Source organism: Dendrobates tinctorius, unplaced genomic scaffold, assembly GCF_039654945.1.
Source record: "Dendrobates tinctorius isolate UK_male_01 unplaced genomic scaffold, ASM3965494v1 ptg000120l, whole genome shotgun sequence".
NCBI classification, from domain to species: domain Eukaryota; kingdom Metazoa; phylum Chordata; class Amphibia; order Anura; family Dendrobatidae; genus Dendrobates; species Dendrobates tinctorius.
The window spans coordinates 34103052-34128323 of record NW_027361788.1 but is presented as its reverse complement, the minus strand read 5'-3'; the positions used below and the strand labels follow the sequence as shown (position 1 = coordinate 34128323).

Here is a 25272-nt window from a genome sequence, read left to right as displayed (position 1 = left end):
ATACGGATTACATACGGATGCTCACATGCGCAAAATACGCAACCACACCTTGATTACGGATGACATACGGAGCACTATTTAGGGGTGTGTCATCCGTATTACGCATGTAAAATACTGACCGTATTTTGCGCAGGTTAGTGTGACTCCAGCCTTACACACACACACTGACCAGCGTGCGCGCATGTTACAGACACACACACACACACTGACCAGCGTGCGCGCATGTTACACACACACACACACACACACACATTGACCAGCGTGCGCGCATGTTACACACACACACACATTGACCAGCATGCGCGCATGTTACACACACACACAGACCAGCGTGCGCGCATGTTACACACACACACACACACACACTGACCAGCGTGCACGCATGTTACACACACACACACTGACCAGCGTGCGCGCATGTTACACACGCACACACTGACCAGCGTGCGCGCATGTCACACACACACACTGACCAGCGTGCGCGCATGTCACACACACACACACACTGACCAGCGTGCACGCATGTCACACACACACACACACCGACCAGCGTGCGCGCATGTCACACACACACACTGACCAGCGTGCGCGCATGTCACACACACACACACACTGACCAGCGTGCGCGCATGTTACACACACTGACCAGCGTGCGCGCATGTTACACACACTGACCAGCGTGCGCGCATGTTACACACACTGACCAGCGTGCGCGCATGTTACACACACACACACACACTGACCAGCGTGCGCGCATGTTACACACACACACACACACTGACCAGCGTGCGCGCATGTTACACACACACACACACACTGACCAGCGTGCGCGCATGTTACACACACACACACACTGACCAGCGTGCGCGCATGTTACACACACACACACACTGACCAGCGTGCGCGCATGTTACACACACACACACACTGACCAGCGTGCGCGCATGTTACACACACACACACACACTGACCAGCGTGCGCGCATGTTACACACACACACACACTGACCAGCGTGCGCGCATGTTACACACACACACACTGACCAGCGTGCGCGCATGTTACACACACACACACACTGACCAGCGTGCGCGCATGTTACACACACACACACTGACCAGCGTGCGCGCATGTTACACACACACACACACTGACCAGCGTGCGCGCATGTTACACACACACACACACTGACCAGCGTGCGCGCATGTTACACACACACACACTGACCAGCGTGCGCGCATGTTACACACACACACACTGACCAGCGTGCGCGCATGTTACACACACACACACACACACACTGACCAGCGTGCGCGCATGTTACACACACTGACCAGCGTGCGTGCATGTTACACACATTGACCAGCGTGCGCGCATGTTACACACACACACTGACCAGCGTGCGTGCATGTTACACACACACACACACTGACCAGCGTGCGTGCATGTTACACACACACACACACTGACCAGCGTGCGCGCATGTTACACACACACACTGACCAGCATGCGCACATGTTACACACACACACACACTGACCAGCGTGCGCACATGTTACACACACACACACACACACACACACACACACACACTGACCAGCGTGCGCGCATGTTACACACACACACACTGACCAGCGTGAGCGCATGTTACACACACACACTGACCAGCGTGAGCGCATGTTACACACACACACTGACCAGCGTGCGCGCATGTAAGGCCGGGGTCACACTGGCGAGGAATACGGCCGAGTGAGAGGCGCTAAAAGCACGCATTAGACACGGGCAAATGATTCTCTAAGGGGTCCCTCGCACCAGCCGTATATTTCTCATCAGTATTCTACGCTCCGTGCCAATCGCAGCATGCTGTTATTGTCAGCGTACTACGCCCGTAATACGCCAATGCAAGTCTATGGGTGCGCAAAAAATACGGATTACACACGGACCACACATGTGACTTGCGAGAAATACGCACCAGGTGTCTTTTAGCAAAGCCGGCAATTCAGTGCGCTATACAGTAAACTCACACTGACAGTTTTAATAAAGAAATGAAAGAATAGATATATACACATAGATATAGACACATATACACGCATTCTATGTGTCTATATCTATTCTTTCATTTCTTTATTAAAACTGTCATAGGGCTCCATTATATGTCCATTTTGCAAGCCTGCGAGAAAATCTCGCCATACGGATGCCATACGGATTACATACGGATGCTCACATGCGCAAAATACGCAACCACACCTTGATTACGGATGACATACGGAGCACTATTTAGGGGTGTGTCATCCGTATTACGCATGTAAAATACTGACCGTATTTTGCGCAGGTTAGTGTGACTCCAGCCTTACACACACACACTGACCAGCGTGCGCGCATGTTACAGACACACACACACACACTGACCAGCGTGCGCGCATGTTACACACACACACACACACACACATTGACCAGCGTGCGCGCATGTTACACACACACACACACACATTGACCAGCGTGCGCGCATGTTACACACACACACACATTGACCAGCGTGCGCGCATGTTACACACACACACACTGACCAGCATGCGCGCATGTTACACACACACACACACACTGACCAGCGTGCGCGCATGTTACACACACACACTGACCAGCGTGCGCGCATGTTACACACACACACACACTGACCAGCGTGCGCGCATGTCACACACACACACACTGACCAGCGTGCGCGCATGTTACACACACACTGACCAGCGTGCGCGCATGTTACACACACATACTGACCAGCATGCGCGCATGTTACACACACACACACACACTGACCAGCGTGCGCGCATGTTACACACACACACTGACCAGCGTGCGCGCATGTTACCACACACACTGACCAGCGTGCGCGCATGTTACACACACACTGACCAGCGTGCGCGCATGTTACACACACACACTGACCAGCGTGCGCGCATGTTACACACACACACACTGACCAGCGTGCGCGCATGTTACACACACACACACTGACCAGCGTGCGCGCATGTTACACACACACACTGACCAGCGTGCGCGCATGTTACACACACACACTGACCAGCGTGCGCGCATGTTACACACACACACTGACCAGCGTGCGCGCATGTTACACACACACACTGACCAGCGTGCGCGCATGTTACACACACACTGACCAGCGTGCGTGTTACACACACACACACACTGACCAGCGTGCGCGCATGTTACACACACACACTGACCAGCGTGCGCGCATGTTACACACACACACTGACCGGCGTGCGCGCATGTTACACACACACACACTGACCGGCGTGCGCGCATGTTACTCACACACACACACTGACCGGTGTGCGCGCATGTTACACACACACACACACTGACCGGTGTGCGCGCATGTTACACACACACACACACACTGACCGGTGTGCGCGCATGTTACACACACACACACACTGACCAGCGTGCGTGCATGTTACACACACACACACACTGACCAGCGTGCGCGCATGTTACACACACACACACTGACCAGCGTGCGCGCATTTTACACACACACACACACTGACCAGCGTGCGCGCATGTTACACACACACACACTGACCAGCGTGCGCGCATGTTACACACACACACACTGACCAGCGTGCGCGCATGTTACACACACACTGACCAGCGTGCGCGCATGTTACAGACACACACACACACACACACACACTGACCAGCGTGCGCGCATGTTACACACACACACACACTGACCAGCGTGCGCGCATGTTACACACACACACTGACCAGCGTGCGCGCATGTTACACACACACACTGACCAGCGTGCGCGCATGTTACACACACACACACTGACCAGCGTGCGCGCATGTTACACACACACACACTGACCAGCGTGCGCGCATGTTACACACACACACACTGACCAGCGTGCGCGCATGTTACACACACACACACTGACCAGCGTGCGAGCATGTTACACACACACTGACCAGCGTGCGCGCATGTTACACACACACTGACCAGCGTGCGCGCATGTTACAGACACACACACACACACACTGACCAGCGTGCGCGCATGTTACACACACACACACACACTGACCAGCGTGCGCGCATGTTACACACACACACACTGACCAGCGTGCGCGCATGTTACACACACACACACTGACCAGCGTGCGCGCATGTTACACACACACACACTGACCAGCGTGCGCGCATGTTACACACACACACTGACCAGCGTGCGAGCATGTTACACACACACACACTGACCAGCGTGCGCGCATGTTACACACACACACACTGACCAGCGTGCGCGCATGTTACACACACACACACACTGACCAGCGTGCGCGCATGTTACACACACACACTGACCAGCGTGCGCGCATGTTACACACACTGACCAGCGTGCGCGCATGTTACACACACACACACACTGACCAGCGTGCGGGCATGTTACACACACACACACTGACCAGCGTGCGCGCATGTTACACACACACACTATCCAGCGTGCGCACATGTTACACACACACACACACACACTGACCAGCGTGCGCGCATGTTACATACAGACGGATAAGCGTGCACACAGTGTGTGTGTATATATGGGACTTGGCTCATATACAAACACATATACAAGTCCCATACACGCAATCAGCAAGTCGACATGTTATATACGCACACGTGCCGTATACACAGTAGTATTTGCGTCCTGACTGCACGTGTATATACCCTTTCCGTATACATAGCTAGCTACACAGTATCCGTATACCCCAGCAGTGCAGTCATGTGACCAAACAGCTCTCATACAGGCGGCTGGAGGGCACACATACCATATGATGGGAGCAGTCACTATTACATGGCCGTCCTACAGTCTCTGTCAACCCCCCGTCCTGCAGAGCACAGACTTCGCTCACCTGCAACTGCGACCCCCCGGCCATCTCCCTCCGGACACCGGACCCTCAGCGCCCGCACTCCGGTAACTTCAACCTTCCCGGGGACATCGACTCCGCCCAGTGGAGAACCCAGTGTACTACAACTGGAGAACTGCGCCATCTAGCGAGAACTGAATCAGTAACGGTCAAAAAGAGAACAGTGAGCAACAGCGGCATCTAGTGGACAATCTAAAAATTACTAATCTGGATGAGAGCATTAGCGACACACAGTGGACAGAAAGAAAACTGCAGGATTAATCACATCTTATTATAAAAGCTTTAGAAGATTACACTGGTCAACAGCATTTTTGGTGCCAAAGATATTTCATCGAATTTAGGGTATTTTTGGGGTGCTGATTCTGAATATGTCATCAGTTTTGCCAGATTGGCTCAAGTTTTTGAGATTTTTGGTATCTTATTTATAGCACTTGTTGGTAAATGCGACGCATCATCTCATTAATTTCTTTGGATTAGTACTTGAACTGAGCAGTTCTCAATATAGTTTTGTGTTAATTAGTGTTCTAAAAGTTTGTTCATAGCTTGATTTTTGCACTAACTTTATGTTGTTGTCTGTTTTCCAGTGAAAAGCATGAACTCATCAAGAAGAAGTTGTCTTAACGATCCAGACTCATTCTGTTACATTTGTGGTGAATACACACTGCCAAAACATAGAAGAAACATAACAGACTTCGTAAAAAAAGTGTATTTTGCCTATTTTGGGGTTATGCTTGGGGACCAAGACAAGTTTTGGGCACCACACATAGTGTGCAAAGCATGTATCGAATTATTACGAAAATGGAGCAAAGGACAAAGAAAAAGCTTCAAATTTGGTGTTCCAATGGTGTGGAGAGAGCCAAAAAATCATCATGATGACTGTTATTTATGGTAAACACAGGTACAGGCACATCTTCACAATGAGGGACAGGCCTTCTTGCAGATTCCATGTTACTCCCATTTTCGTTTCTTATGCTTATTGAATCCTTGCACTTGCACTGCACAGAAATAACAGTCATCATGATGATTTTTTGGCTCTCTCCACACCATTGGAACACCAAATTTGAAGCTTTTTCTTTGTCCTTTGCTCCATTTTCGTAATAATTCGATACATGCTTTGCACACTATGTGTGGTGCCCAAAACTTGTCTTGGTCCCCAAGCATAACCCCAAAATAGGCAAAATACACTTTTTTTACGAAGTGTGTTATGTTTCTTCTATGTTTTGGCAGTGTATATTCACCACAAATGTAACAGAATGAGTCTGGATCGTTAAGACAACTTCTTCATGATGAGTTCATGCTTTTCACTGGAAAACAGACAACAACATAAAGTTAGTGCAAAAATCAAGCTATGAACAAACTTTTAGAACACTAATTAACACAAAACTATATTGAGAACTGCTCAGTTCAAGTACTAATCCAAAGAAATTAATGAGATGATGCGTCGCATTTACCAACAAGTGCTATAAATAAGATACCAAAAATCTCAAAAACTTGAGCCAATCTGGCAAAACTGATGACATATTCAGAATCAGCACCCCAAAAATACCCCAAATTCATTAAAATATTTTGGACACCAGAAAAAAAATTTTTTTTCGTTGACCTGTGTTATCAGTTTCTATTATATATTTAAGGCCACGTTCACAAGTTCAGTATTTGGTCAGTATTTGTAATCCAAAACCAGGATTGGCACAATCGGAGGAAAATTATAATAGAAACATGTCACCACTTCTGATGAAGGGCCGTAAGCAGTCCTGAAAGCTTGCTTTGTAACAACATTCACTATTATTTGTTAGCCATTAAAAGGTATCATACCCACAAGATTCCTATTTTGTTTCTCTCACTGAGAGCACTTTATATATTTTTTTCTACTGGCTAACACGGTACCAAACCACTTTTTTCGTTTCACTTCTGCATTATCACCCACTCCTGGTTTTGGCTTGTAAATACTGATGTAAAATACCAACCAAATACTGACAGTGTGAACGCGGCCTAATAGTATTTTTTTTTTTTGGCATTCAGTTTTCAACCCTTTAATGACATGAACAATTTTCACTTTTGAGGTTTATTGTTTCCTCCGCATCTTCCGAGAGCCATAACCTTTTAATTGTTTCCATTGACAAGGGCATGTGAGGCTGCGTCCTACGATTTTATGGCATTTATTGTAAGGTGAAAATGACCTGGACACATGATTCTATAGGTCAATACAATTACAAATTTGTATACGTGTTTTAATTTTACTGGATAAAAAATATTTTAAACTTTGTAAAAGAAGCAAAAATTGTGCCAGATTTTTAGACACATAACAATACATTTTTTAATTTTCCATTGATAGAACTGAGTGAGGACATGAGTTTTCCATGTCAAGATGTAGTTTCCATAGATATAAATTTGGGGTACGTACAATGTTTTAATATCATTTGCATTTTTGGGGGGAGATGTAGTGAACAGAAACAGAAATTTAGTTTAATTTTTTTTCTTCATTTACAGCGATTATGTTATGGGTTAAAAGTCACAGAAGATGAAGTAATCAGGCTCCTTGCATCTTCTCGCCCAACCACTTGCACCAGTGACCCATTTCCGTCACATCTGCTCCAGTCCCTTTCCCCTGCTGTCACCCCTCACCTAAATAAAATATTTAACCTCTCTCTCTCTTCTGGTATTTTTCCCTCCTCATTTAAGCATGCCATCATACATCCACTACTTAAAAAACCATCCCTCGACCAAAACTGTGCTGCTAACTATAGACCTGTCTCTAATCTTCCCTTCATCTCTAAACTCCTGGAACGCCTGGTCCACTCCCGTCTGATCCGCTATCTCTCTGATAACTCTCTTCTCGACCCTCTCCAATCCGGCTTCCGCTCCTTAGGCTAAGTGCACACGTACCAGAACTCTTGCGGAAATTACCGCGAGAATTCCGGAATTCCATTCCGGGGGAATATCGCATTTTAAATTCCCGCGATTTTCCCGCGGAAAAACTAGCATTTTGTAAGCGTAATTAGCTTGTAAAATGCTAGCGTTTTCCAAGCAATCTGGAGCATCGCTTGGAGAACTGATTGACAGGTTGGTCACACTCGTCAAACATAGTGTTTGACGAGTGTGACCAACTTTTTACTACTGAGGCCGCCTATGCAGCATCAGTAGTAAAAGATAAAATGTAAAAAAAAAAAAAAAAAATGGTGTTATTCTTACCTTCTGACGTCCCGCGCAGGCGTTCCCAGTAATCCTTTGCGAAAATGCCCGCGATGACGTCCGTTCTCGCAGGATCGCGATGTCTCGCGGTAATTCGCGATGACGTCGTGCGAATGACCACGAGACTTCGCGATCCCGTGAGAACGGACGCCATCGCGGGCATTTTCGCAAAGGATTACTGGGACCGGGAGCGTGGAGAGAGGCAGGAAGGCTGCGCGGGACGCTGGAAGGTGAGAATAACTATATTTTTTATTTTAAATTCTATTTTTTACAGGGATATGGTACCCAAAGCCCGGAGGACAGTCTCCTCTCCTCCGGACCGTGGGTACCATCTGCAAATGTTCTGCTTACTTTCCGCATGGTGTGCACAGCCACATGCGGGATGTAAGTGGAACAATGCATTCCTATGGGTGCGGGATCGCCACGATTCCGCAAATTAATGAGCATGCTGCGGTTTTTACCGCGAAGCGATTCCACTGCGGTAAAAACCGCAGCATTAGCACAGCATTGCGGAATCCCATAGGAATGCATGGGATGCTTATTTTTCGCGTTTTCGAGGCAAAATCGCGCGGTTAAAACCGCCGCGGAAACACGGAAAAAACGCCACGTGTGAACTCAGCCTTACACTCTACTGAAACTGCCCTCACTAAAGTCTCTAATGATCTACTAACAGCTAAATCAAATGGTCATTACTCCATGCTAATTCTCTTGGATCTCTCTGCAGCATTCGACACTGTGGATCATCAGCTCCTCCTCACTATGCTCCGTTCCATCGGCCTCAAGGACACTGTTCTCTCCTGGTTCTCCTCCTATCTCTCTGACCGCTCCTTTACTGTATCTTTTGCCGGCTCCTCCTCCTCTCATCTTCCCCTTACTGTTGGGGTTCCTCAAGGATCGGTTCTAGGCCCCCTCCTCTTCTCCTTGTACACTGCCCTTATTGGTAAAACAATCAGTAGATTTGGTTTCCAGGACCATCTCTATGCTGATGACACCCAATTATACGCTTCTTCTCCTGACATCACGCCAGCCTTTCTAGAAAACACCGGCAATTGTCTAAACGCTGTGTCTAATATCATGTCCTCACTATATCTGAAACTGAACCTGTCAAAGACTGAACTCCTTGTGTTTCCTCCCGCTACTAATGTACCTATACCCGACATTGCCATTTCCGTGTGTGGTTCCACTATTACTCCCCAGCAACATGCATGCTGTCTTTGGGTCATGCTTGACTCCGAGCTTTTCTTTGTCCCCCACATCCGATCACTGGCTCGCTCTTGTCATCTGCACCTCAAAAACATTTCTAGAATTCGACCTTTTCTTACTTTTGACTCCGCAAAAACTCTTACTGTTTCTCTTATTCATTCTCGTCTCGACTATTGTAACTCTTCTAATCGGTCTCCCTCTTACCAAACTCTCCCCTCTCCAATCTGTCTTGAATGCTGCAGCCAGGATCATATTCCTCACCAATCGTTACACCGATGCCTCTACCTTGTGCCAGTCCTTACACTGGCTACCCATCCACTCCAGAATACAGTACAAACTTATTACCCTCACCCACAAAGCACTCCATGGCTCAGCACCACCCTACATCTCCTCCCGTGTTTCAGTATACCATCCTACCCGTGCCCTCCATTCTGCTGATGACCTGAGGTTAGCATCCTCAATAATCAGAACCTCCCACTCCTGTCTCCAAGACTTTACACATGCTGCGCCAATTCTTTGGAATGCACTTCCCAGGTCAATACGATTAGTCCTCAATCCCCACAATTTTAAGTGTGCCCTGAAAACGCATTTATTCAGACTGGCCTATCGCCTCAACACATTAACCTAATCTATTCCTGTGTGGCACAGCCAAAAGTTTTACCATAACCAGGTTCCCAGCATCATGTTCCCACATGCTTTATGCATCCATTAGCCCTCTGTGTCCGTACTGTTACACACTTAACATTATGGCTGGTCCATACAATCAGGGCAACTGTTACCACCCACCTTTCGTGTCTACCTCTTTCCTCATAGACTGTAAGCTTGCGAGCAGGGCCCTCATTCCTCTTGGTATCTGTTATGATCTATGTGATTATTGTTATGCTGTAATGTCTATTGTCTGTACAAGTTCCCTCTGAAATGTAAAGTGCTGCGGAATATGTCGGCGCTATAGAAATAACATTTATTATTATTAAATAAATTTTTATTTTGATAGATCAGACTTTTTACATATGCACCAATATAGATTGTTATTTTGTTTTTTAATATCTGTGTTTTTAAATGGGGAATATGGGTGTGATTACATTTTTTCATTTTAATATACTTTTTTAAACTTTATTACTTTTTTTTTTCTTTCCCATAATGGACTTTAACCTTAGATTGTGTGTGCTATATAAACCACAATATAGCAGTATATAGTGAATCACCTATGGCAGGGCTTCACAGAAGTACCAAGATGGCGGCGATGGGGGCCAACAACAGGTCCTCGGCTACCATGGCATCTCATTAACACTTGAAACCCCAGGGCACTTGATCGCTAGCCCCCCACATAGCATGAAATTGGCATATTAGAAGACTGGAAAAGGGTGAAATCTGAAAAGTGCTGACAGATTGCTGTTTTTTTCCATTAAAGTCACAGCAGCCAATCACAGCGCAGTTTTCATTTTTACCAAGCTGGTTCAGACATGAAAGCTGCACAGTGATTGGCTACTATGGGTAACGAGGCCTGTTTTTCCAATAGTTTTAATCAATGGGGCCTAATAGGTTATAGATTTCAATGTACATGGGTAGCAATGACGAAAGGCCTCTCTTCTGTTCTTTCATGGTCCCCATGTCGAGTTTAGAAACAGATATAGGCCGGGGTCACGTGAGAAACTCACACGAGTCTCGCACCTCAATATCCAGCACTGTCACTGGCACTCGGTACAGGAGTGTGCGGCTGCATGTATTTCTATGCAGCTGAATGCTCAGATCCCGAGTGCCAGTGACAGTGCTGGATATTGAGGTGCGAGACTCGTGTGAGTTTCTCACGTGACCCAGGCCATAGTCTACAAATATTTTACACAAATGGTGAGGATGCAATTTTAGGGCTCATGGCCGTATGTTATGTAAATTACAACTAGTCATTCCAAAGTACCTGCACTAAATAAGGGGCAAAAATGAGGAGTATCTGCAATGTATATAAGAGGTACCAGTGGTGTGTACCCGCACTGTATATAAGAGGCAGCGGTGGTGTGTACCCGCACTGTATATAAGAGGCATCGGTGGTGTGTACCTGCACTGTGTATATAAGAGGCATCGGTGGTGTGTACCTGCACTGTATATAAGAGGCATCGGTGGTGTGTACCCGCATTGTATATAAGAGGCAGCGGTGGTGTGTACCCGCATTGTATATAAGAGGCATCGGTGGTGTGTACCTGCACTGTGTATATAAGAGGCATCGGTGGTGTGTACCTGCACTGTATATAAGAGGCATCGGTGGTGTGTACCCGCATTGTATATAAGAGGCAGCGGTGGTGTGTACCTGCACTGTGTATATAAGAGGCATCGGTGGTGTGTACCTGCACTGTATATAAGAGGCATCGGTGGTGTGTACCTGCACTGTGTATATAAGAGGCATCGGTGGTGTGTACCTGCACTGTATATAAGAGGCATCGGTGGTGTGTACCCGCATTGTATATAAGAGGCAGCGGTGGTGTGTACCTGCACTGTGTATATAAGAGGCATCGGTGGTGTGTACCCCCATTGTATATAAGAGGCATCGGTGGTGTGTACCTGCACTGTGTATATAAGAGGCATCGGTGGTGTGTACCTGCACTGTATATAAGAGGCATCTGTGGTGTGTACCCGCATTGTATATAAGAGGCTGCGGTGGTGTGTACCTGCACTGTGTATATAAGAGGCATCGGTGGTGTGTACCTGCACTGTATATAAGAGGCATCGGTGGTGTGTACCTGCACTGTATATAAGAGGCATCTGTGGTGTGTACCCGCATTGTATATAAGAGGCTGCGGTGGTGTGTACCTGCACTGTGTATATAAGAGGCATCGGTGGTGTGTACCTGCACTGTATATAAGAGGCATCGGTGGTGTGTACCTGCACTGTATATAAGAGGCATCGGTGGTGTGTACCCGCATTGTATATAAGAGGCAGCGGTGGTGTGTACCTGCACTGTGTATATAAGAGGCATCGGTGGTGTGTACCTGCACTGTATATAAGAGGCATCGGTGGTGTGTACCTGCACTGTATATAAGAGGCAGCGGTGGTGTGTACATGCACTGTATATACTGTAAGAGGCAGCGGTGGTGTGTACCCACATTGTATATAAGAGGCATCGGTGGTGTGTACCCGCATTGTATATAAGAGGCAGCGGTGGTGTGTACCTGCACTGTGTATATAAGAGGCATCGGTGGTGTGTACCTGCACTGTATATAAGAGGCATCGGTGGTGTGTACCTGCACTGTATATAAGAGGCAGCGGTGGTGTGTACATGCACTGTATATACTGTAAGAGGCAGCGGTGGTGTGTACCCGCATTGTATATAAGAGGCATCGGTGGTGTGTACCCGCATTGTATATAAGAGGCAGCGGTGGTGTGTACCTGCACTGTGTATATAAGAGGCATCGGTGGTGTGTACCTGCACTGTATATAAGAGGCATCGGTGGTGTGTACCTGCACTGTATATAAGAGGCAGCGGTGGTGTGTACATGCACTGTATATACTGTAAGAGGCTGCGGTGGTGTGTACCCGCACTGTATATAAGAGGCAGCGGTGGTGTGTACCCGCACTGTATATAAGAGGCATCGGTGGTGTGTACCCGCATTGTATATAAGAGGCATCGGTGGTGTGTACCCGCATTGTATATAAGAGGCAGCGGTGGTGTGTACCTGCACTGTATATAAGAGGCATCGGTGGTGTGTACCTGCACTGTGTATATAAGAGGCATCGGTGATGTGTACCTGCACTGTATATAAGAGGCATCGGTGGTGTGTACCTGCACTGTATATAAGAGGCAGCGGTGGTGTGTACATGCACTGTATATACTGTAAGAGGCAGCGGTGGTGTGTACCCGCACTGTATATAAGAGGCAGCGGTGGTGTGTACCCGCACTGTATATAAGAGGCATCGGTGGTGTGTACCCGCACTGTATATAAGAGGCAGCGGTGGTGTGTACCCGCACTGTATATAAGAGGCATCGGTGGTGTGTACCTGCACTGTACATAGGAGGCATCGGTGGTGTGTACCTGCACTGTATTTAAGAGGCATCAGTGGTGTGTACCCGCACTGTATATAAGAGGCAGCAGTGGTGTGTACCCGCACTGTATATAAGATGCATCGGTGGTGTGTACCCGCACCATATATGAGTCAGCGGTAGTGTGTACCTGCACCGTATATGAGGCAGCGGTGGTGTGTACCCGTACTGTTTATAAGTGGCTGCCGTGGTGTGTATCTGCACTGTATATAAGAGGCAGCGGTGGTGTGTACCTGCACTGTATATAAGAGGCAGCGGTGGTGTGTACATGCACTGTATATACTGTAAGAGGCAGCGGTGGTGTGTACCCGCACTGTATATAAGAGGCAGCGGTGGTGTGTACCCGCACTGTATATAAGAGGCATCGGTGGTGTGTACCCGCATTGTATATAAGAGGCATCGGTGGTGTGTACCCGCATTGTATATAAGAGGCAGCGGTGGTGTGTACCTGCACTGTATATAAGAGGCATCGGTGGTGTGTACCTGCACTGTGTATATAAGAGGCATCGGTGATGTGTACCTGCACTGTATATAAGAGGCATCGGTGGTGTGTACCTGCACTGTATATAAGAGGCAGCGGTGGTGTGTACATGCACTGTATATACTGTAAGAGGCAGCGGTGGTGTGTACCCGCACTGTATATAAGAGGCATCGGTGGTGTGTACCTGCACTGTATATAAGAGGCAGCGGTGGTGTGTACATGCACTGTATATACTGTAAGAGGCTGCGGTGGTGTGTACCCGCACTGTATATAAGAGGCAGCGGTGGTGTGTACCCGCACTGTATATAAGAGGCATCGGTGGTGTGTACCCGCATTGTATATAAGAGGCATCGGTGGTGTGTACCCGCATTGTATATAAGAGGCAGCGGTGGTGTGTACCTGCACTGTATATAAGAGGCATCGGTGGTGTGTACCTGCACTGTGTATATAAGAGGCATCGGTGATGTGTACCTGCACTGTATATAAGAGGCATCGGTGGTGTGTACCTGCACTGTATATAAGAGGCAGCGGTGGTGTGTACATGCACTGTATATACTGTAAGAGGCAGCGGTGGTGTGTACCCGCACTGTATATAAGAGGCAGCGGTGGTGTGTACCCGCACTGTATATAAGAGGCATCGGTGGTGTGTACCCGCACTGTATATAAGAGGCAGCGGTGGTGTGTACCCGCACTGTATATAAGAGGCATCGGTGGTGTGTACCTGCACTGTACATAGGAGGCATCGGTGGTGTGTACCTGCACTGTATTTAAGAGGCATCAGTGGTGTGTACCCGCACTGTATATAAGAGGCAGCAGTGGTGTGTACCCGCACTGTATATAAGATGCATCGGTGGTGTGTACCCGCACCATATATGAGTCAGCGGTAGTGTGTACCTGCACCGTATATGAGGCAGCGGTGGTGTGTACCCGTACTGTTTATAAGTGGCTGCCGTGGTGTGTATCTGCACTGTATATAAGAGGCAGCGGTGGTGTGTACCTGCACTGTATATAAGAGGCAGCGGTGGTGTGTACATGCACTGTATATACTGTAAGAGGCAGCGGTGGTGTGTACCCGCACTGTATATAAGAGGCAGCGGTGGTGTGTACCCGCACTGTATATAAGAGGCATCGGTGGTGTGTACCCGCATTGTATATAAGAGGCATCGGTGGTGTGTACCCGCATTGTATATAAGAGGCAGCGGTGGTGTGTACCTGCACTGTATATAAGAGGCATCGGTGGTGTGTACCTGCACTGTGTATATAAGAGGCATCGGTGATGTGTACCTGCACTGTATATAAGAGGCATCGGTGGTGTGTACCTGCACTGTATATAAGAGGCAGCGGTGGTGTGTACATGCACTGTATATACTGTAAGAGGCAGCGGTGGTGTGTACCCGCACTGTATATAAGAGGCAGCGGTGGTGTGTACCCGCACTGTATATAAGAGGCATCGGTGGTGTGTACCCGCACTGTATATAAGAGGCAGCGGTGGTGTGTACCCGCACTGTATATAAGAGGCATCGGTGGTGTGTACCTGCACTGTACATAAGAGGCATCGGTGGTGTGTACCTGCACTGTATTTAAGAGGCATCAGTGGTGTGTACCCGCACTGTATATAAGAGGCAGCAGTGGTGTGTACCCGCACTGTATATAAGATGCATCGGTGGTGTGTACCCGCACCATATATGAGGCAGCGGTAGTGTGTACCTGCACCGTATATGAGGCAGCGGTGGTGTGTACCCGTACTGTTTATAAGTGGCTGCCGTGGTGTGTATCTGCACTGTATATAAGAGGCAGCGGTGGTGTGTACCTGCACTGTATATAAGAGGCAGCGGTGGTGTGTATCCGCACTGTATATAAGAGGCAGCGGTGGTGTGTACCTGCACTGTATATAAGAGGCATCGGTGGTGTGTACCTGCACTGTATATAAGATAAGATAAGAGATAATCCTTTAATCGTCCCACCATGGGGAAATTCAGAGCATTACAGCAGCAAGGCAGGAACAAGTACAGATACAGATGCATAAAGGCATTACATTGACAGTAGGTAGGTACATATACGGAAAAAAAAGAAAAAAAAAAAAAAAGATATAACTGGACTTTCACAACTTTCGATCTATCACTGTTTGGGTCCTTCTCTGTTTTGGACAGTGCTGGTTATACAGCCTAACTGCAGCAGGAAGGAAGGACTTTCGATAGCGCTCCATCTCACATTTAGGATGAAGTAGTCGGTCACTGACAGTACTGCACATCTTTGTCACGGTCTCATGCATGGGATGGGAATCATTCTGCACCATGTAGCTCACCTTGGCCAGTATCCTCCTGTCGCCTACTTCCTGAACTGGGTCAAGGGGGCATCCCAGGACAGAGCTGGCCCTTCTAATCAGTTTGTCCAGCCTATTCCTGTCCCTGGTTGATATGCCACTACCCCAGCACGCCACACCAAAGAAGATGACTGATGCCACAACAGAGTTGAAGAAGGATGCAAGGAGTGCCCCTCTAACTCCGAAGGCTCTCAGCCTTCTGAGCAGATAAAGCCTGCTTTGGCCCTTCCTGTACACTGCATCCAAGTGATGGGCCCAGTCAAGCTTATTATTGAGGATCACACCAAGGTACTTATAGGTGTCCACTATTTCAATGTCATTTCCCTGAATGTTCACCACTACTGGTGGATTTTTTCCCTTGCGAAAGTCCACCACCAATTCCTTGGTCTTCCCGGAATTAATCCTAAGGTAGTTCCTCTGACACCACTCCACAAAAGCTTGGTTAGTATCTCTGTACTCTCTTTCATCTCCTCCTGTGATGAGGCCTACTATTGCAGAGTCATCAGAATACTTCTGCAAGTAGCAGCTAGATGAGTTGCACTTAAAATCCACAGTGTACAGTGTGAAGAGAAAAGGGGCAAGAACTGTACCTTGAGGTGCCCCTGTATTGCAGATCACCGTGTCTGACACACTGTCCCGAACCTTTACAAACTGAGGTCGGTTTGTGAGGTAGTTAAGGATCCAGGTGGAGAGTTGGAGGTCCACACCAACAAGGCCCAGCTTGTCTCTCAGTAGACCTGGCTGTATGGTGTTAAAAGCACTAGAGAAATCGAAGAACATTATTCTCACAGTGTTCCCAGGTTTCTCCAGGTGAGAGAGAGTCCTATCTAGAAGGTGGATAATGGCATCATCCACACCAATGCCCGGCCTGTAGGCAAACTGGAGAGGGTCCATATCTGAGCTCACTAGAGGACGGAGACGTGTGAGAACCAATCTCTCTAGTACCTTCATCAGGTGTGATGTCAATGCTACAGGTCTATAGTCATTAAGGTCTTTCGGATAAGGTTTCTTCGGAACTGGTACCACACACGATAATTTCCACAGTTGTGGTACTATACCTATTCTCAGGCTCATATTGAACAGATATGTAATGATCTCACTCAGCTGGTGCCCGCAGGTTTTGATTAGCCTTGCACTGATGCCGTCAGGACCTGCAGCCTTAAAAACTTTGATCTTATCCAGTTCTTTTGCAACCTGGGTACTTGTGAAGAACAGACCCTGGCTCAGTTGACAAGTTGCAGCAGGGGGTGAGGTTATTGTAGCAGCGAGGTGTGAATGGTACACTGTGTCTGCAAATTGAGATTCTGATTTGGCTTTTATTCTAAGTCATATTACAAGACTCGTTAAAGGGTTGATTGTGACTTGTAGGATAGATACTACCAACAGGTGGCGCTATAGAGTTCAAGTCCTCTTCCTCTCTGAAGAGGCAATTTGCATATTATTTTCCCAGAGGAGCACTGCACGGCGAATAAGCCTCCTTACCTTGACAAGCCAGAGCTGGTATGTCACTCTCCACAAGGAGAAACCTTACCCTTTGGCTGTTTGGGTTACTTTTGCATTTTGTCATTGCTCTCACCCCTAGAGGTACTGTACGGTAGCATGAGGCAGTGTCTACAACCTACAGAAGTTGCTCATGTAGTGCAGCTCATCCAGGATGGCACATCAATGCAAGCTGTGGCAAGAAGAGTAGCTGTGTCTGTCAGCACAGTGTCCAGAGCATGGAGCAGATACCAGGAGACAGGCCAGTACACCAGGACACATGGAGGGGGCCGCAGTAGGGCAACAACCTAGCAACAGGACTGCTACCTCCTGCTTGTGCAAGGAGTAACAGGAGAAGCAGTGCCAGAACCCTGCATAATGACCTCCAGCAGGCCACTAACATCCATGTGTCTGCTCAAACTGTCAGAAACAGGCTCCATGAGGGTGGTATGAGAGCTCGACGATCACAATTGGGTGTTGTGCTTACAGCCCAACACCGTGCAGAGCGATTGGCATTTGCCAGAGAACACCAAGATTGTCAGATTCAACATGGGCGCCCTGTGCTTTTCACAGCTAAGAACAGGTTCATACTGATAATATGTGACAGACATGACAGAGTCTGGAGACGCCATGGAGAATGTTCTGCTGCCTGCAACATTCTACAGCATGACCGGTTTCGCAGTGGGTCAGTAATGGTGTGGGGAGGCATTTCTTTGGAGGGCTGCACAGCCCTCCATGTGCTAGCCAGAGGTATCCGGACTCACATTATGTACTGAGAATAGATCCTTAGACCCATTGTGAGACCATATGCAGATGCAGTGGGTTCTGGGTTCCTTCTGATGCAGGACAATGCTAGGCCTCATGTGGCTGAAGTGTGTTAGCAGTTCCTGTATGATAAAGGCATTTGTGCTATGGACTGGCCTGCCCATTCTCCAGACCTGAATCCAATCAAGCACATCTGGGTCATCATGTCTTATTCCATCCACCAATGCCTCGCACCAATGCCTTGTTGCACCACAGACTGTCCAGGAGTTGACTGAGGCTTTAATCCAGGTCTGGGAGGAGATCCCCCAGGAGAACATTCACCGCCTCATCAGGACCATGCCCAGGCATTGTAGGGAGGTCACATAGGCACATGGAGGCCACACACAATAATGAGCATCATTTCCTTGTCTTGAGGCATTTCCACTGAAGTTGGATCAACCTGTAATTTGATTTTCCACTTTGATTTTGACTATCATTCCAAATCCAGACCTCCATGGCATATTAATTTTAATTTACAATGATAATTTTTATGTTTTATTGTTCTCAATGCATTCCACTGTGTAATGAATAAAGATTTGCAACTGGAATATTTCATTCAGTGATATATGGGATGTGGGATTTTAGGGTTCTCTTTAATTTTTTTAGCAATGTAAAATGAGTTGGGCTAAAGTTAGGGTTAGGGTTGGGGCTAAAAATAGGGGTTGGAGCTAGAGTTGGGGTTAGGGTTTGGATTACGGTTACGGTTGGGATTAGGGTTAGGGTTGGGATTTGGGTTGTCTTAGGGTTAGGCTTGTGCTTAGGGTTATGGTCAGGGTTGGGATTAGGGTTAGGGGTGTGTTGGGGTTAGGGTTGGAGTTAGAATTGGGGGGGTTCCACTGTTTAGGCACATCAGGGGCTCTCCAAATGCAACATGGCATCCAATCTTAACTCCAGCCAGTTTTGCGTTGAAAAAGTAAAACGGCGCTTCTTCCCTTCCGAGCTGTGCCATGTGCCCAAACAGTGGTTTACCCCCACATATGGGGTATCAGCATACTCAGGACAAATTGCACAACAACGTTTGGGTTCCAATTTTTCCTGTTACCCTTGGGAAAATAAAACATTTGGGGCAAAAAGATAATTTTTGTGAAAAAAATATGATTTTTTATTTTTACGGCTCTATGTTATAAACTTATGTCAAGCCCTTGGGGGTTCAAACTGCTCACCAAACATCTAGATAAGTTCCTTACGGGGTCTACATTCCAAAATGGTGTCACTTGTGGGGGGTTTCCACTGTTTAGGCACATCAGGGGCTCTCCAAATGCAACATGGCGTCCGATCTCAATTCCAGCCAATTTTGCATTGAAAAGTCTAACGGCGCTCCTTCCCTTCTGAGCTCTGCCATGCGCCCAAACAGTGGTTTACCTGCATATATGGGGTATCAGCATACTCAGGACAAATTGTACAACTATTGGGGTCCAATTTCTCCTGTAACCCTTGTTAAAATAAAAAATTGGATCTGAAGTAAATTTTTTATGAAAAAAAGTTAAATGTTCATTTTTTTTAAACATTCCAAAAATTCCTGTGCAGCACCTGAAGGGTTAGTAAACTTCTTAAATGTGGTTTAGAGCACCTTCATGGGTGCAGTTTTTAGAATGGTGTCAGTTTTGGGTATTTTCCATCATATAGACCCCTCAGAGTGACTTCAAATGTGAAGTGGTCCCTAAAAACAGGGATTTTTGTGTACTCACCCTAAAATCCTTTTCTCCAAGGCAATCATTGGGGGACACAGGACTATGGGTGTATATTTCTGCCACTAGAAGGCTGACACTAAGTGCATACAATAAAAGTTAGCTCCTCCTCTGCAGTATGCACCTACCACTGGCTCCAGCCCGAACCAGTTCAATGACAAAGCAGTACGAGATCATAACCATCAAATATAGGAGCAACATGTCAAACCAAAGAACAAACATAGCCATCAGGCCAACAAGGGTGGGTGCTGTGTCCCCAATGAGTGGCTCGGAGAAAAGGATTTTACGGTGAGTACACAAAAATCCCATTTTCTCCGAGCCACTCATTGGGGGACACAGGACCATGGGACGTCCTAAAGCAGTCCCTGGGTGGGGAACAATATGACGCATCAGACCTCACGAGCCACTGACCAGAGGGGCGCAACTGCCGGTTGCAGACACCGTCTGCCCAGACCCGCATCCGTGGAAACCTGAGTGTGGATATGGTAATGCTTCGAGAATATGTGCAGACTGGACTCAGTTGCAGCCTTGCAGACCTGTTACGCCGACACCTGGGGCGCAATGTCCACCAACCGAGTGGAGTTTACACTAATCCCGTCTAGGATAGGTTTTCCTCTGACACAGTAGGATTCATGAATTGCTGAGTGAATCCACCTGGCTATAATTGACTTTGATGCGTCTAAGCACTCTCTGTGACCCTCAGGAAGCACACTCAAGGCGCCCGACTTACAGAAGGACGCCGTCCGCAAGACATACCTTCTGAGAGCCCTCACTCTATGTAGAGTGTGATTAGCCCTCTCAAAACGATGTACCGGTGCCGGACAAAACAAGTGCGGAACAATATCCTCGTTGAGGTGGAAAGCAGAGACCACCTTGGTCCAGAAAGTCGGGGACAGCCTGAAAACCACCTTGTCCTGGTGGAAGATTAGAGAAGGAGTCTCATGAAGAACACCCAGGACCAGGTTAAGGTCGTGCGCATCCAACAGCATCCTATAAGGGGGATCACATGAGAGACCCCCTGAAAGAAAGTCGTCTCTGGCAGATTGGAAGCAATCCTGCACTGGATTAAAACTGATAAAGCCGAGAGCTGACCTTCAAGGGAGCTAAGCGGCAGGCCTGACTCCAGGCCGGCTTGGAGGAGTTTCAAAATGGTAAGATTGGAGAAGACGAGGGAAGGACGTCTGGTTTCTGCACCCCACAAAAAATTTTTTCTCCCAGTGTGGTGATAGATGCACCGTGACACTGGCTTCTGGGCGCTCATCATGGTCGAAACCACGTGATTGGAGAAATCAGCCTGGGTTAGGACCCAGGATTCAACGGCCAAACTGTTAAACACAGGGCCCCTGAATTCTAGTGGCAAATCGGAACCCTAGAGAGCCGATCTGGTTGATCCAGTAGTCACCAGGGGACGTCGGCGACAAGCTGTGGCCAATCTGGAGCGACTAAGATCACTGGAACTCCTCCCACTTTAATCTTCCTGTTGACCCTCGGAAGTAAAGGAAGCGGGGGAAACATGTACGGAAGACGAAACCCAGTGCATCCATTCCAAAAAATTTCTGGATCCCGAGACCGAGCAATGAGTGGAGGATGAACTACCTCGCGCATTGCTGCCCTGCTGCGAGTGACCCCTTGATGATTGGTGTACGCCACAGCCATGGCGTTGTCCGACTGAACTCAGATGGGATGACCCGCCAGGAGATAATGGAACCGCAATAGGAATAACCAAAATGCCTGATCTCCAAGACGTTGATCAGAAGGCGAGACTCCTGAGGCGACCAACGCCCCTGGACAGTGTGGTGATGGAAGATAGCCCCCAACCAAGAAGGCTGGCATCGATAGTGACCATTAGCCAATGGACCGGGAGAAAGGATTTCCCCTGGATGAGGGAAGACTCCAACGTACATCACCTGAGCGCCTGCTTGACCCGCGGGGCAAGCGGCACAGCCGGTCGAGAGGGAGCAGACTCCTGTCCGGGGCGGCCAGAAGCGCATGCTGCAGAGGACTGAGGTGTAGCTGGGTAAAGGGAACAGCTTCCATTGCTGCCACCATTTTCCCCAGTGCCCCCATGAAGAATCAGATAGAATGAGGGGATGGACAACAAAGTGTCTGGTGGGTCTTGAGGGAGAAACACTGACCCTTAGGAGGTGTCTAGGATCATCTGTAAAAAGGATATCCGCTGAGCTGGAGCTGGGGAAGGCTTTTTTTTGTTAAATTATCAACTAGCCCCAGCATGAAAGAGTATGCAAAGGAATATGCACACGCTCTGCGCAGGTTTGAATAGAAAGTTGTCTAAGTATGGTAACACGAGTTTCCCGAGAGTGCAGAATGGACACGACAGCCACCGTGACTTTCGTGAGCACTCTGGGAGCGGTGGAGATAAATATGGACCGCTTCCACGAATTTGCGAGTCATCCTTGAAATACAAACTTTGCAGGTGTTGTACTTGGTGGGATCTGAACCCAGGACCCCAGCATGGCAAAGCAAGATTGCTAACCACTGAGTCACAGTGCTGCCGCAGGAGCCATGCTAATCTCTGTATCGTTCCATTTTTAGTATATGTGCTGCAGAAGGGCGCCCGACGTAAGGGCAATGCTATGAACTGGAAGTGTTCCTTGCGAACAGCAAAGCACAGGAACTTCATGTGAGTGGGAAAGATGGGGACATGAGGACAAGCATCCCGGATGTCGATGGGTGCTAGCAACTCCCCCTCCTCCATAGGGGTTGTGATGGCACGGAAGGACTATTCTGAAGAGCCAAACCCAAAACTTGTTTAGCAGCTTGAAGTCCCGGATGGGCCGCACTGACCCGTCATTTTCTTGGGACCACGGACAGGTTCGAGTGTCACCCCTGGAACTTTTCGTTTTCTGGAACGAGAAGGGAAGTATTTTATATCTAGAAGACACCGGGGTTCACAGACCCATTCGTTGCACATGACAGAGAGTCAGACCTGATGAAACAAAAGCAGGTGACCGCCCACATAGCTGGTGTCGACCAGATAATGCCATGAGTCATTGAGCCTAAAACCCAATGGGACCTGGATCTCTTAGATCTGGACTGTTTTGGCCGGCTTCCCCATGATTGGCTGGTCCTGTAGGAAACCTGGAGACGCCTGACTTTGTGCTGGGGGAAGAATTTTTCCTCCTGTGATGTCAGAGATAAGGTGATCTGGCTTATCTTCGAATAGACGGCTGCTCCTATAAAACAGAGAAGCTAGAACTTTTGGACACAGTTTGCTCGCCATTGCCCAAGCCACAGGGATCACATGATAGAGATAGCGTTAGAGGCTGCGTCAAGAGAAGCTTGTACCAAATAAATCTCGGCCAAGGTAATCTGATTTTCTAGCTCCACTGTCTCCGGGTGAAGCTTGCTGGTCTGTATAGCTCTGCCAAGGGCATCTATCCAAGAGAGCATGGCTTTGGCTACCCACACCTTTGCACAAGAGGGCGAGAGTGCCGAACCCGAGGCTTCCATCCCTGAACGGCAGGAGTCTCTATCTTGACGCCAGACGAGATAGCGGTGGGTGTTATGATTAGGTCACCGAGGAGGATAGCCGGGGAGCAAGCTAGGCAACCAGATAACCAGAAAGGTTGGTAACTTAGCGGATTGCAGACCCCTAAAATTAACAACACAACTAGAATTAGCCGTGGGACGTACCTACGATGCCCTAGACGCCTCAGCACAGCCAAAGAATTAACTAAGCCTAAAGCAAGAAAGGGGAAAACTAAACTGCCCCGGAGTAGAACCCCAAAGGAATAGATAGCCCCCAAACATATATTGCCGGTGAGACAAGATGAGGCACAAACACAGGCAGAAAATAGAGTAAGCAAATGATGGGGTCCAAACTGAATAGATAGAACAAGACAGGAAAGATACTGTCTGCAATCACGCAAAAAAAACCTAAGAAAAATCCAACACGTCTGATATGCAAAAATACTGAGGCCACGCGACCTCTCCCCCACTAGATCAGAATTCCGGTGTGAATTGGAAGCAAAACAAAAGATACTGACATAACAGGGGATTAGCAATACTGAACAGACTGACATAAGCTGTGGCATATGGAATGGTGTCCAGCACCGGTCCCAGCAGGGAACAATGCTGAACCCACACATCAAAGCAGAAAGCAGAGAAAGGCAAAAACTGGATCAAATGCAAAAAGATTCCAGCAAACAAATAACGTATCTGAACGATGCAGGACCAAGAAGGGAGCAAGTGGACTTCAAAATGCACAGGAAGAAAACCAAATCACCAGCAACAACTGAGGGGAACTTGCTCACTTAAATCCTCCCAGTATGTAACAACTGACATCAAATCATCCTCTTCAGGTGATTGACTTCTGTCAACCCGACCAGCTCCATTACCCGCAGCAACCACCAGAGGGAGCCCAAACTAAGAAGTCAGGTCAAAAGTGTTCACAACAGGTGGGTCAAGTGGAAGGGATTCCGCCCACTCCTTACGCCGATTCAAGGAAAGGGATGTCTCGCTTCAAGAGGTTTCTGACCTGTGAAGCATTTATTCGGTCGCTCTCTATGCCGCCAAACTATGTCCTAATACTCTGGGTGGTTGCGAATACCCTATACCCTATGAGGACGTATAGTTCTCTTGAAGGACCCGCATGATCCGGGGCAGAGATAGAGTCCTCGACAATCATTAAGATCTGGTTGACGTACTCAATGAGACTATCCACGATCGCCTGAAAACTCTGAGGAGTCCAGGTCAAGGGGGTCCGTCAGACTCGAACGTGGAGCCATGTTCGCTGCAGACCCCTGGGAGGGGAGCAAGAGACGGAGGTCACGGATGCCAAGGAGCAAGAAGGCCCAGAAGATGTGCTATGGGACAAAAGAATGTTGCAGGAGAGTGTACATGAAGGCGACACTCCACGTTCCCGCCTGTTGTAGGTTTGGGGAGAATGGAGCCCTGAAAGGATCCATCGCCCATCTGTAATCTGTGGATCTTTCGCCTGAGCCAACTCCTGCTGACCGAGTTTGCAAACATAGGGAGAACATACAAACTCCTTGCAGATGTTGTCCTTAGTGGGATCTGAACCCAGGACTTCAGCGCTGCAAGGCTTCAGAACCACTGAACCACCATGTTGCATTAGAGATGGAGGAGTCCTCCGTGGCAGGTTGGTGAAGAC

The 25272-nt window shown here is 48.1% G+C and overlaps 1 protein-coding gene across 1 annotated transcript in view; it reads right to left on the bottom strand.

Moving 5' to 3' along the window:
• PKN3 (protein kinase N3) overlaps positions 1 to 5080 on the bottom strand; it is a 56746-nt gene extending 51666 nt beyond the window's left edge. The window contains exon 1 of the mRNA XM_073541122.1: positions 4927 to 5080. Within this exon, the coding sequence (XP_073397223.1) occupies positions 4927 to 4950 (24 nt within the window). The 5' untranslated portion in view covers positions 4951 to 5080. The remainder of the gene's footprint in view (positions 1 to 4926) is intronic.
• Positions 5081 to 25272: the final 20192 nt, after the last annotated feature.